We start from the raw sequence: 15,087 nt of genomic DNA, 5'->3' as shown, positions 1-15,087 counted from the left end.
AGATTTGAAATGACCTTGAAAGTTAAAATCAGTAGCATTGAATGTGAAAGATGAGGCATCAGAATGATTGCTCGGTTTCTGACACAGGGATACATGTGGCGTTGCGTTGCCTCTTGCTAAGATGGAGAGCACTGATAGAGAATGGCATTTGGGGGACTTTTTTTTCAGTTGCTGGTAGAAATCAGAAAAGAGGAAAAAGAAAAAGGAGTAAAGAACATGTTAGAGGGGTATGAGAAAGCTTATCCAAGATAGAATTAATTGAACTGTGAGTTTGGGGAATTTAAGTGATAATTTCTCCTTAAGGAGAAATTAAATAAGTGATGGGGAAAAGGAGGGTAGGTTGAATTGGTTGATGCTGTCCGGTGAAACTGTCAGTCCAGAACACTGCTGTCAAGCAGGGTGTTGGTGTGATCCTCATAAGGTTGGTGAAAGGAAGGGCAGATTGAAGCTTTACATAGGGAACATTTGCAGAGTGGTTGCTGAGTTGTTAGATCTTAAAACTTGAGAGAATCCTTATGTTAGATGTTTTTATAATTCACATTTGAATGTATCTATTTGAATGTATGAAATAAAATACTTTCAGGATCAGGAATGGTGTTGTGGCTTTATAAAATATGAAGTCCCAGAGCTCAGAATATAAATATTAGAGATGATGTAGGTTTCAGTAGTTCAGACTTAATCTGTAAATATGACCTTACAGTAAAGTCTTTAAATGTGCCTTAGGTTACACAGAACTCTATAATGCCATTGAGGATATGGGATGCACTGAATTGATTGATGGGTAACTCAGACTTGGATTTGCAGGCTTTAACTACCTATCCTTAGTGTTCCAGATCTCATTTACTTCTCAAGAAAACTGGTTTTATGAAGCCATTAAAATAATTCAGTGTTTCTTGGTTTGCATCAGAAATACTTGTTTAAAATGTTTACATTTGGTGCAGTGTACATAGTCCTTAAAGTATGCCTATAATACTGTACATTCAGAAGTACTGATTTAATTCAGTATTGAATACCTAAGATCCTTTATGGGTCCAAGATCCTGAAGCATTATAAATTGAATTTTACAGTAGCTTCATATACTTAAAAATAATAGCCACTATTATCTGTTAAGCATTTACTATGTGTTAAATATTTTATATACATTATCTTATTTAAACCCTACAACAATCATTTGAGGAAAGTGATTTGCCCCCATTTTGCAGACTAGGAAATTGAGTCTTAGAGAGGTTGAGTAATTTACCCAAGACCATATACCTCCCTAGTAGGTATGGTGCTGAGCTTCAAACCCAGGTCTTTCTAAATTCAGATTACATTTTAAATTTTGATAATTCTTGCCAAATTCCCTTCTACAAAGGGGAGTGCCCATTTCCCTTCATCTTCAGCCTCACCAGAATTTGCATTCTTGCTAAGTACTTAGTGAAAAGTTACCAAAAGTCACAGATTACTAGTGAGATTGAATGATTTTTCCTATTTATTAGCTGTTTGTGTTTCTGAGAATTATGCCCATTTTTCTTTGAGTTTATCTTCTAATTGTCATATAGGTAAAGTGGTAAGTTATGATTACTTTAGAAGACAAAGAAAGGCAACAGTTAGCTGTGCTTGTGCAAAGTTTTACGCAGCTTTTCTCATAAAGTTCTAATAGTCATAATGATTTTGAACAAAATGTCTAAATAAGGATATTTTTATACACAGACCGTATAATTAATGTGTATCTCACACAGAGAAATGATCTCTGGATTAGCGGGTCCCCTGCACATGCCTGCAGACTGACTGTTTCTATCAGTGTGTGTCACCCTATTGCCTACCCCAGGATGGTAGAGAGAATTCATTAATTCCCTTTATTTCTTCTTTAGGTTTGCCTGCAATGAGATTTCATTCTCTACATTTAAAGGACATCCTTTCTGAGCTGCTGTGAATAAATTTGGAATGGTACTGTATATTTTCATCTAATGGAGAACTAGCTGTATTTTGAATAAGGATTGCTGCGCCGGACGACTTTAGAACATCCTTCACAATGTCGTCAACCAGGAGCCAGAACCCGCATGGCCTGAAGCAGATTGGTCTGGACCAGATCTGGGACGACCTCAGAGCTGGCATTCAGCAGGTGTACACCCGACAGAGCATGGCGAAGTCCAGATACATGGAGCTCTACACGTATCCTCCTGCCTGAGTGCAGGTTGATTTGCTTAGAATTTTGATTATTTACTAGTATGATCTATGAATTATTAGAAATTTTCCATCATGTTTTTTCTTCCCAGTTCTTCCTGCGATGTAATCAGAGTTCACTTTTAGCTTTAAGTTTTTTGAACATAGTAAAATTGCCTCATTAATGGTCTAATGCAGCACTGGACAATACAGCCACTAGTCACATGTGGCTATTTACATTTACAGTAATCTAAAAGTTCAGTTCCTTAGTAGGTAGCCGTATTGCAAGTGCTCGGAAGTCAGATAATAGAATATTTGTATCATTGCAGAAAGAAATTCTTTTGGACAAAAATTCAGTTCCTTAATTGCAATAGCTATATTGCCAAGTACTCAATATTCAGATAATAGGATATTTCTGTCAATTGTGGAAAGTTCTGTTGGACAGTGCTGCTGGTCTAAAGCAGGGAATTATTTGTTTATTGTCCTTTCATTTATATATAGTCTAAGGCTGTCTTTGTGTCATGGGAACAGAGTTGAGTAGTTGTATTAGAAGTAGTCTGGCCCACAAAGCCTAAAATATTTCTTATCTGCCCCTTTATAGGAGAAGTTTGTTGACCTGGTTGATAGCACATGGAGCAAAAGTTTTACTGTTATGGCCCTGTTTTACAGATATGGTATCAAAAAAGCATTTCACTCGTTTATTTCACTCAGGTCCGTGATGTTATAAGGGACTATGCTGTGTGCTGCAGAGGTCATGAGAGTATAAGGTGTCGCTCTTGCTATTCATATACTCAGAGATGTACGGTTCAATTTGTAGTTTCTTTATTCCATACAAATGTAAGACTGAAATTAGAGCTAAGCTAACTCAGAGCAGATTGCCACTGACTATAGGACTTTAAAGTTGCTGCTATTTCAATGGAGCTTTAGGTTTAAATCTTTAGTATGTATTAGTGATTATCAAACTAGGTTATGTTATTCAAGCATGTTGTCAAATATGTTAATATTTTAGGATCCTAAAAAAATTAACATAAATAGGTATGAAACTATATAAATTAACTTAAAATTTATTGTATGTATTGATATATACATACACTTACATGTAGAACACTTTTTTTTTTAAGAGACAAGCTTTCATCCAGGATGGAATATCGTGGCTCCATCATAGCTCATTGTAACCTTGTACTCTTGGACTCAAGCAATCCTCCTGCCTCAGCCTCCTGAGTAGCTTGGACTATAAGTGCATGCCACCATGCCTGGCTAATTTGTTTTATTTTTTTGTGGAGATGGGGTCCCACTATGTTGCCCAGGCTGGTCTTGGAACTTTTGGCCTCAAGCGGTCCTCCCACCTTGGCCTCCCAAAGTGCTGGGATTATAGGGATGAGCTACCTCACCTAGCCTACAGAACATTTAAAAAAAAAATTAACAGCTTAATTGAGATATAATTCACCCTTTTGTAAAGTATACAATGCAGCAGTTTTTGGAATATTTAGAGTTTTGCAAACACCACCATTAATTTTAGAACATTTCATCATCCCCAAAAGATACCTTATATCCATTAGCAATCACTCCCCCTTCCCCTAGTCCCTTTCAACCACTAATCTACTTTCTGTCTCTATGAATTTGCCTATTCTGGACATTTTGTACAAATAGAATCATGCAACATGGCCTTCAGGTCTGGCTTCTTTCACTGAGCATAACGTTCTCAAATTTTATCCTCTTTGTAGCATGTATCAATATTTATTTGATTCCTTTTTGTGACTGAATTGTATAGATATTCTACATTTTGTTTATCCATTCATGGGTGGTGGACATTTGGGTTATTTCCACTTTTGGCTACTGTGAATACTGTTAGAACACTATGTATGAGTTTTTATGTGGCTATATGTTTTCACTTCTCTAGGGTATATACCTAGGAGCAGAATGTTCTACCCAACAAGGTTATGGCTTGCTGGGTATGACATTTTTTTAAATTCTTATAAGTAATAGAGCTGAAGATGGTGAATCCAGTGGTAAGACAAGACACTTAGTTGGATTTCTGGTATGCAGAAAAACAGGAGAGCACTACCATAGAGACCAAGGAAATATCATTGCCAATCTGTTTCTAGAGAATTTCTTAATAAGTCATTTTTGACAAAATCAGATTAGTCCTTTGATACATGTTTTTGCTTGTAGGACTATGAGAAAGTAGAGACTCTGTATGCTTGCAGAAATTACTGATTTTTTTAATTCTATAAATAAATTCTTATAGTTTATAGTTCTGGAACCTACAACTTTGATTTTTTTAGGACTGCCTCTCTTAAATTGGGTATTTTTTTCCTTCCACTTTTGTCTGAAAAGGTAACAGATTCATATATTAAAATTGGAGACTCTAAACTGAATCTAAAATATATCTTTAATACTTTAGATATTATTTACAGTTTGAGTCCTGTGTGTCAGGCATTGTGCTGAGAACCATCCCCATCTTTTAAGGCTTATCCCAGCCCTGACAGTTGGTGGTAGGAACTCCTCTATTAATGTCGAGAACAAGGTGTCCAAAAGCTTGAGGAATTCGCCTTACTGTTATAGCAACCAGGAGTAAGTGATGATGCTGGTGCTAAAATTCTTAGCAGTCTGAATGTAGAAGCTGCCTTTAGTCACTATACAGCCTTTAGCTATTATATCTTTGAGGAATCACATTCCTCAAAGTATTAAATTTCTGTATTTTCCTTATGAAGTTCCAAAGAAAGTATTTTGATCAATTCTTCAATATCTTAGGATAGAGACAGAACAGTAGAATGTATACTTGTGTTCATTAATTTAATTATTAAAAATCATAAAATTATGCCCCCTCACTTTTCATGAGCATTTCCAATATCAGTGTTATTGTATAGAAGAACTTTGAGTCATCTGTCACATTTTTCTGGAACCTTCTTCACTGTGTTTAAGCCATTTAAGATAGAGGACTTTTTGAACCTACATATATGTTGCCATTACTTTAGTTTTACCCTAGCCCCAGGTTGCATAACGGAGCAGTTTTTCAAGAAGTGTTCTCTTACTGGTGTATATTGGATCTCCTACCTAACTGCTTATTGTATTCCGTTTTAAAACAATCCCCTAATGGCTTGTTTACTGTGACATCTAACATTTGCTGTTGTGAGGTTATGTTTCAGGTTAGGAGGTACTTTAGGTCCAGGGAAGAAGGAGCTGGCAGTGCTTCTCCCTGCTCCAGTATCACCGCAGAATTAGACATGCCTCATCAGCAGCTGGTGAAGGAAATGGATTGGAAAGGAAAGCTGGGTGAGAGAAAAAGGAGGAATCCTTTTCCTTCCCATGACTCCGGCTAGTAGCTGACAGCTACAATTTTACCCCTTGGCTATCCTGGAGAAGCATATGTGTTTTCTAGAGAAAGCAACCTAATTCTGGATGTAAAATAAATATTCTTAGAGCCTTTAGGAACCTCTGGCATTTGTGGTTGCTGTAACAGGAAGATGTGTTATTATATAGCATAAACATTTTTCTTGATTTTTCAATTCAAAATGGCAAAAGTGAGAAGGTAATTTGGGGAAAAGAATAAAAAGGCCCAGAGCATCTGCCAACAGGAAGATCTAGTTCAAATTAACTTTGTTTTCAGTCACTTCTCAAAGGTTTCTGTTTTTTTTTCTTCTAAAGTTTTAGCCTTAAGCCGTTGCTCCCCACTGTCTGTTAATTCAGCACTTTCAACTATTCACTTCTAGTTTTCTGTGATGTTTTACATATGTATGTTAAAATGCAACAACTTTTTTTTTTTTTGCTGTAAGATATAGTACATTCAATGTAGGCAGGTAAATAATAGTAGATGTCCTTCCTTTTGAACTAGAAATAGGTATTGAAATTTCTTACTCAACTTATTGACAGCATTATATTTCAGGTGCTGTGCTTGGCTCAGAAAACAAACATGGGTTCTGACTAGTGGCAAGGCATTTAAGGGGATGCAGCGAAGTGTAGGGATCCAGCCCGGCAAGTTAAGGTGTCAGGTCGTCTGTTGGAGGCTTCTATTTGTTTTGCTGGGCCCCAGACCTACATGTCCCTTGGTTCCAGGTCAAAATTTTTTTTTCTGCAGTTGTCATGCACCTCAGATCCATAATTTTAGCTTCCCTTGGAATCACTTTAAACTTTTGTGGTGATGTCTTTCTCTTTTATTTCTTTCTACCTGAATTCTCATAAACGTTGAAGTTTCTGGTTTTCTCCCTGTGGTGCTGTGAACTGAATTAGTTCATTCTGTTTTCGTAGCCTGTTGTTTCCAAAGTCGTCTTTTTCCCCACCAGTGCCGTACCATAAGGATCTCATTCATGTTTCCTAGTCTTGGCTGCTTGTCTCTCAGTAAGTCATAACATGAGCATATTCATAATTAACATTTATCCCTCTGTTCTGATGTTCTGTGCTACGATTCATGATTGCTGAGGGTAGGGGCACTTTTTCACCCAGAGTCAATCTGCTGAGCTCTTGGCAGCCTGCAGCATATGCTTTACAGGGACAGCATGCCAGGACACGTTGGTCCCTGCTGCCGCTCAGCATTTGCCAGTTGTGCAGTCCTGTCACGGCTGCCACCATCACTCTGCTCAGGTCTGCACGTTCTGCCCCTTTTATTCCACAGGAGCTGGGGGTGCAGGGGGCCATGTTCAAGGTGGCAGCCTTCCTACTTCACCTGCCTGCTGCAAAATTCTGTCCTCTATAGAAAACCAAAATCTCATACGAAAGCAGATCAAACAGAAGGCGTAACAAATTGTTTTCAAAATAGATCAATAATGATGCATGTCCATTTTGGAGTAACCACCCATCTAGTTCAACAAATGGGTTTGCACACTTTTCACATTGCACGCTATCTAGGAGTCTTACATGAGTCTGCCTTTGCTCACCTAGTAAGCCTGGCTTACATCAAATGAACCTAAACATGACAGTTTTTCATATTTTTCAAATGTAAACTACCATTTATATACATATATATTTATCCGTATTTTTAGAATAGGGCTGTAAAGGACAACTGGTTCACAGAAAGAAGAAATGCAAATAGTAAGCATATGGGAAAATGTCAAACCTTATAACTTAAAAAAATGAAGAGTTAAAATGAGTTTTTTGTAATTGATCATGTTGAAAACAGTTTTAAAGAAACGATTATGGCCAGTGTTGGCAAGAGCGAGGGAGACTGAACTCCCACAGTGCAGGCAGAAGTGTTAAGTTACTATGATCTTTCTGGAAAGAAATTTAGAAATATATTTCTAAAAGACACAAAAGTATACTTTGGCCCAGCAATTTTTTTTAAACATAACTCTGTCCTAAGGAAATAATTCAAAACTGTACTTACAAGGCTCTTCAGCATATTTTAATAATAGTAAACAATGGGAAACAACCTCAATCTTCAACACTAAGGATTCGATGTGTAACTATAAATAGTGATTAAAAATGCAGTGAAGACTATTCATTGACATGTAATAGTGCTCATAATGTATTGCTGAGAGAAGCCAAGATATAAAGCGGCATGTGAACTGTGAGCCACTGGTGCACTGCCTGCTTTTGAAAAAGTTTATACACACCCTATTGAAAGTGGCTATCTCTAGGCAGTGGGCTTATAGATTATTTCTTAAAAATTATGTGCTTTCTAGATTTTCAGTGTAGAGCAGATACTTAAAAATACAGTTTATTAGTTTTCCTTATGCAGACATAATTCCTAGTTTGCAAAATTCTCTCTGCCTTTCACTACTGACCTGGTACTATTAAAATAGTTTTTGGGATTGAAAAGTTGTATGTTTGTCTTAGAGCGAGGACCCACAGAAATTATTATATTACATAATTGTCTCAATAGGTGATTTTTAAAATTAGTATAAACATACTATTCTTCTAAATTTGATTCATTGTATGAATACTCAGAACATTTCAAACATTTTAAAACAAATTTTATAGTTCATTACAATCAGTGGCAAGTAGTATTTTCTTTTTTGAACTATGCTATTAGATGTGAATTTATTTGCTTTGTATGGGATATTTCTTTTCAGAAATGCACCTAACCACAGACTGGAGAGGACTTTATTCTTTTTAACTGCAGACTGATTATACAGCGTTGGATGTGGGCCTGCTACTTTTGCCATTTTGAACAGCTGGTACTTTTGTTGTCATGTAAAGATAGGAGGAAGTATTGTATTTTTAAGACCTCTTTTAGTTCAGAGTCTTTCCAAATGATTTTAATAGAAGTTCTTTAAATTTCCACTTTTTAAGTTGTAGTTGGGAAAGAAGTGGCAGTAGAAAATGGTTCTGTTCTGTTTGGTTTTACTTCTTTAATTGAATTGGCTTTTCTTTTAGAAAATGAAAATGGTTGGAATTTGGTAATAACTAAAAGCCAAGAATTGATCCCTCAGATGAGTTTACTTCAGAAATAAGGTGTGGTACTGCAGGCTGACAAAGACTTTTGAGCCATCCTCTGTCCCTGCAGCATTTGCAGTATGTTGAGAAACCTGGCTGCATCACCCCGCGCTCGCGTTGCTTCACAGTAGTGGTGTGCAGCCCACCCTGGCAGCACCTGCTGGGCTCCGCGAGGCGGCCTGTCACTAGACCTGGCCTGCAGGCCTGGTGCGGGCAGGTGCCCCGTGAGCGTGTGCTGAGAGATGAGAGTCTGTGGCCCTGCCTTAGACGGCTTCACATCTGACAGGGCCCTGTCACAGCAACTCGTGCCTGCCAGCCAGGAAAGAAGCAAGCCTTGGCACACGGGTCCGTGTTTCTAGGACGACAACAGAGGAGTTGTAGGGCCTATTTTGGAGGCTGAACCAGGCTCAGTTCTTTAACATAAACAACCCTACACCTTATACCATTTCCCTCCACCCCAGACAGACATCTGAATGAAAGACCCCAGATGTCTGCTTAGAGTCTCATCTCCTTTTTTGCTAAAGAAACTGTCCGAAGATTCCCAGAGTTTTAAAAGTCAAATGTGTGGGTTTGTTGGACTCTGTGGCTGCCTTGGTATAATCTTAAAGCTACTAACTCATTGTCTGCTGAATGAAACTCCACTTTATTGCCTTTTTTGATTTTTGTTGTTTTTTCTTTTCCTTATTTCATCTGAATTCCTATATTTAATTTTTTCTCATATTCTAATTTTTTTGCTGTAAGAATAACTTTAGATGTGACCATTTTAATCTTTTAAATATTAGTCATATTTAGTTTTTATACTCATCTAAAGTAAGTGATTATTAACACTTAATTTGTGCACACATGTTGGGACAGCAGGTGACAAGTGTGGTCCCCATGAGGGAGCAGCAGAACGAGCCCGGATCATGGAGAGCAAGCAGGTGGAAGACTCATGTCCTGTAGCTTCCTCACAGGGCCCCTCAGGACTCGCTCTTCAGGAAAAAGGCACCCTCGTAATTCAGAAATACATCCATTTAAAAGTCCCTCCTTGGACGTGGAGGATTCTCCCCTACCAGGGGACGCACTTGAGTTATTCACGTGGTGCGTTTACTACAGTGAGATGTGAGGGAGCCCTTGGCTGCACTTCTCAGGCAGCTTCTGATACACATAAAGAATCTGCTTTTTCCTTTTCTGATAACTTTTCCCCCATAGAGTTTAGTTGATTTAAAGCCAAGATAAAAATAATATGAAGTGAAGATTGTGTGTCATCAGAGCTATGCACGATGTGCTTTGACTCTTGTCTGTCTGCTGATGCAGCCTGCATTCAAAACAGTCCATCCCATTCTTCAAAGGTGCTTTGTTACTCCCTGAAAGGTATACACCTGTCGGGATTGTCATGTAAGCTTTGTCTCCATTAAGCTCCTTTTCATATGCTAGTTTTGTATGTTGTCTTTTGTAAAGTGTCCAGTCTGTTGCCTGCCTTTTTTCCATTTTGGGGATATTTTACTTTTTATTATTTAGTTGTAGTTCTGTATATATCTGGGATACCACTGTTTTGGCAGATATATTTTGCTCATATTTTCTCTAAGTCTGAGGCTTTGCTAATTGTTTCCTTAATGGTGTCTTTGGGGAAACATTTTTTTATTTTGAGGAAACTTAATGTATTGGTTTTATTTTTCCTTTACGGTTACTGCTTCTGTGACCTAAGAAATGTTTGCCTAGTTTACAACATTACTTTGTGTTTTCCTCTTATGGCTTCATGGTTTGGGCTTTTACATTTAGACCTATGATCCATCTGGAGTTAACTTTTTTATATGGTGTCTGGTAGAGCTTGAGGTTAATTTTTCCCTCATGTGGATAGCCAATTGTTCTAGTGTCATTGTTGAAAAGAGTTCCTCAGTGGGTTGCTTTGGTGCCTTTGTTAAAATTAAATGATAACAGAAGTATGGTTCTGTTTCTGGGATTCTGTTTCACTGATAGGTTGAACCGTAAGGAATGGTATATTACTTGATTTGCTAAGTATTTCTAGCATCTATGTTCATGTGGGAAAATAGTGTTTTTATTTTTCATAATGTCTTGATTATTGTAGCATTATGAAAACTCTTAAAGTCAAGTAGTCTGAGTCTTCCACCTTTGTTCTTTTTCCCAGTATTGTTTTGACTATTCTAGGTCCTTTGTATTTCTTCATACATTTTGTATTCTGCTTGTCAATTTCTGCCATAAAAATTGATTATGATTGAAATTGCATTGAATTGTTTTTTTAAAATGGCTTTCTTGAGATATAATTCACATGGCATACACTCATTTAAAATGTACATATTAATAGTTGTACTATATGCACAGATATGTTCTACCATCACAACTCTCAATTTTAGAACATTTTCATGATCTCAAAAAGAAACCCGTGCCCTTTAGCTATCACCTATCACTCTCATCTTCCTCCTGCCCTCTACTAATCTACTTTCTGTCCCTATAAACTTGCTTATTCTGAACATTTTTTATAAATGTGATGGTATAGACTGAATTGTGTCCCCCTCTGCAATTCATATCTTCAAGCCCTAAACCCCAGTGTATTTGGATAATATTTGGAGGTGGGGTTCTTGGGAGAATAATTAAGGTTAAATGAGCTTATGAGGGTGGGGCCTTACTCTGATAGAATTGAGGTCCTTATAAGAAGAGGAAGAGACACCAGAGAGCTCTCTCTCCACATGCATGCAGAGGAAAGGCCATGTGAGGACACAGCGAGAAGGCAGCTGTCTGCAAGCCAGGAAGAGAGTCCTTACCAGAAACCAACCCCGATGGCATCTTGATCTTGGACTTCTAGCCTTCAGAACTGTGAGAAAATAAATTCCTGTTGTTCAAGCCATCTAGTCTATGATATTTTGTTACAGCAGCCTAAACAGACTAATACATGTGGTCTTTTGTGATTAGTTTTCTTCCACTTGGTATTATGTTTTCAGATTTCATCCATGTTGTAGTATATATCAATAATTCATTTTTATGGTAAAATAATATTCCATTTTATGGATATGCCTCATTTTGTTTATCCGTTCATCAGTTGGTGGACATTTGAGTTATTTCTACCTTTTGGCAATTATGAGTAGTGCTGCTGTAAACATTTGTGTATAAATTTCTATGTGGACACGTTTGCATTTCTCTTGGACACCTAGGAATGTAATTTCTGGTCAGGTGGCAACTCTGTGTTTAATCATTTACAGAACTGACTGCCAGACTATTTTCCAAACTGGCTGCCTCATTTTACTTTCCCACCAGCGATGTATGAGGGTTCTAATTTCTTCACTTTCTGGCAAACACTTGTTATTTTCTGACTTTTTGATTCTAACCATCCTAGTGAGTATCAAGTATTATCTCATTGTGGTTTTGATTTGTAATTCCCTGGTAACTAAGGATGTCAGTCATCTTTTCATGTGCTTATTGGCCATTAGTATATCTTCCTTGGAGAGATGTCTATTTAGATTCTTCTGCTCATTTTTTAGTTTGGTTAGCTTTTTATCATTGAGTTGTCAGAGTTCTTTTTAGATTCTAGTTATAAATCCCTTATTAGATAGATATATGAGTTACAAATATGTTTTTCCTATTCTGTGGGTTTTCACTTTCTTGATGGTATTCTTTGACAGAAAAAAGTTTTAAATTTTGATAAAGTCTAATTCATTTTTTTTTTTGTACTTTTGGTGTCATCTAAGACTCCTTTGCCAACTTTGAGATTACAAAGATTTACTCCTGTATTTTCTTCTAAGAATTTTATAGTTTTAGCTCTTAAATACTTAAGTCTTTGATCCATTTGGAGTTAATTTTTGTATATGAGATAAGGGTCCAACTTAAGTTTTTTTGCATGTGGCTATCCAGTTTTCCTAGCATCATTTGTTAAAAAGACCATTTTTCCTCCATTGCACGGTCTTAAAACCCTTGTCAAACATAAACATCAGTTTATTTCTGGATTCTCAATTCTATTGCATTGATTTATCCTATGCCAGTACCTCACTGTCTTAATTACTATAGTTTTAGATTAAGTTTTGAAATTGTGATGTATGAGTCCTCCAACTTTGTTCTTTTTGAAAACTGTTTTGGCTCTTTTGGGTCTCTTGAAATTCCATACAAATTTTGGAATCAGCTTGTCATTTTCTGCAAAGAAGCTAATTGGGATTCTGGTAGGGATTATTGCATTGAATGTGTACATCAGTTTGGAGAGTATTACCATTTTAACAGTTCTAAGTTGTCTTCCATTGTAAGTATTTGAAAGTTTAAATTTCCTTATAAGGATTTTTAGCTTCATTTCACAAAGTTTGATATGCTGTATCTTCATTATTACTTAGTTCAGAATATTTTATAACTTATTTCTTCTTTGACCCTTGGGTTATATATAAATGTGTTGTTTAGTTTAGAAATACTAGGTTTTCCTGGGTAGCTTATTATTGCTGATTCCTAATTATGATTCCATTTTGATCAAAGAACAATCTGCATGATTTCAGTCCTTTTAAATGTTTTCAGACTTGTTTAATGGCCTAGAAAATAGCCTATCTTGGCAAATATACCATGTACTCTTGAAAAGAATGTGGATTCTGTAGTTGTTGGCTGTAGACACTGGAATGTTGGGTCTGGATTGTATCAGGTTGCGAGAGATGATTGTGCACATCTCTCCCCAACTCCCCATTTAGTGATGGCCTGTTGGTATCTTGCAGTCTTCCATGGTAGAAATATTATAACACAGATATCTGCAAAGGCTGCAGATTGAACTTTTTCTTTCTTTCTCTCTCTCTCTTTTTTTTTTTCCAGAGAGCCAGTTTACAAGTATACAACTGTGTGTAGAATATTATAACTGTCTGTTAAGTGAAGGTGATTGATTCTTATCAGATCATCTATGTCTTGATTGTTTTCCTTTGGTCTAGTTGCTAGACAGGGATGTTAAAATCTTATCCTATGATTGTGACATTATCTCCTCCCTTTAATTCTGTCAAATTTGTTTCATGTCTTTTGTAGCTCTGTTATTAGCAAAATAAACATTTATGATTGTCTTTTTAGTAAATTGACATTCATTATTATGAAATATCCCTCTTTATATCTGTTAATATTTTGTCTGATAGTTATAGCCTTTTCAGCCTTCTTATGTCGATGTTTGCATGATAGTCTTTTCCATCCATTTGCTTTCAGCCTGTGTGGTTTTTTGTATTTAAATTATCTCTTTTGTCAGCATACCAAGTGGTTTTGCTGTTTGTCCCTTCTGACCATCTCTGCCTTTTGATTACAGTTTTAGCCCATTAACATTTATTATAATTATTAATAGGTTGATTTTAGGCCTACCATTTTAGTATTTTTTCTCCCCTTTAAAAAAGTTTCTTTGTCCTGCTTTCCTCCCTTCTTTTAGATTATTTGAAATTTTTTAGAATTCCATTTTAATGTATTGATTAACTTTTTAGCTATACCTCTGCAGTGTGTGTGTGTGTGTGTGTGTGTGTGTGTGTGTGTGTGTGTGTGAGAGAGAGATTGCTCTAGGGATGTAATATACATCTTTTTTTTGCTTTCTTAGCATGCTACTTAGAGTTAATATTGTATGAAATCACAGATGTAGAAACATCGTAATTGCATAATTCCATTTACTACCCATATCCTCCTCCTCTATATTATATTACATCTACATATATACTAAAACCCACAAGACAATATTATAAATTTTTGCTTTAAGCCATCCTTTGTATTTTAAAGAATTAAGAAAAAACTTTTATATTTACCTAGATATTTACAATTTCTAATGCTCTTCATCCCTTCCTAAATATCCAAGATTCCATGTAGTGTCAGTTCACTTCAGCCTGAAATGCATGTGTCATACTATGTGAATTCCCTTAGTTTCATCTGAAAAATCTTTATTTTGCCTTCATTTTTCAAGGATATTTTCAATGGATATAGAATTTTAGATTGATAGATTTCTTCTTTCTTTCAGCACTTAAACATGTTAATCCACTGTCTCCTGGCTTTTGTAGTTTTTGATGAGAAGTCAGTGGTCTTTTCCTATGTTACATGTATAATAATTTTTCCTTCTCTGCTTTTAAGAGTTTTGCCTCTTTGGTTTTCTGGCAGTTTTTTATCTTTTTCTGTTGATCTGTCTTTAGACCCATGACTGTTGTCTGCATTTTGCTGTCAAGGCTACATAATAAAATTTATTCTAGAGATTGTATATTTCAGCTCTAGAATTTTTTTTTCTTTTTGGAGACAGAGTCTCACTCTGTTGCCTAGGCTTAGAATGCCATGGCCTCAGCCTAGCTCACAGCAACCTCAAACTCCTGGGCTCAAGCAGTCCTCCTGCCTCAGCCTCCTGAGTAGCTGGGACTATAGGCATGCGACACCATGCCTGGCTAATTTTTTTTTTTCCTATATATTTTTAGTTGTCCAGCTAATTTCTTTCTATTTTTAGTAGAGATGGGAGTCTCGCTCTTGCTCAGGCTGATCTCGAACTCCTGAGCTCAAATGATCCTCCCACCTCAGCCTCCCAGAGTGCTAGGATTACAGTCGTGAGCCACTGTGCCTGGCCCGGCTCTAGAATTTTATTTGGTTCTTTTTCATGATTTCCTTTTTTGC

The 15,087-nt window shown here is 36.6% G+C and overlaps 1 protein-coding gene across 3 annotated transcripts in view; it reads left to right on the top strand.

Annotated features, from left to right (window-relative positions):
- The window catches only part of CUL1 (cullin 1), a 91,644-nt gene that overhangs the window by 31,003 nt on the left and 45,554 nt on the right, over positions 1-15,087 (top strand). For 2 of the 3 annotated variants that reach the window (XM_045565109.1, XM_045565110.1), the window contains exon 2: positions 1,854-2,154. In XM_045565109.1, the coding sequence (XP_045421065.1) occupies positions 2,015-2,154 (140 nt within the window). In that variant the 5' untranslated portion in view covers positions 1,854-2,014. The remainder of the gene's footprint in view (positions 1-1,853; positions 2,155-15,087) is intronic. The other variant, XM_045565111.1, reaches the window with a different exon arrangement.

This window comes from Lemur catta, chromosome 11, assembly GCF_020740605.2.
Source record: "Lemur catta isolate mLemCat1 chromosome 11, mLemCat1.pri, whole genome shotgun sequence".
Taxonomy (NCBI): Eukaryota; Metazoa; Chordata; class Mammalia; order Primates; family Lemuridae; genus Lemur; species Lemur catta.
The sequence above is the reverse complement of the archived record's forward strand: the minus strand, read 5'-3'. Positions and strand labels throughout refer to the sequence as shown.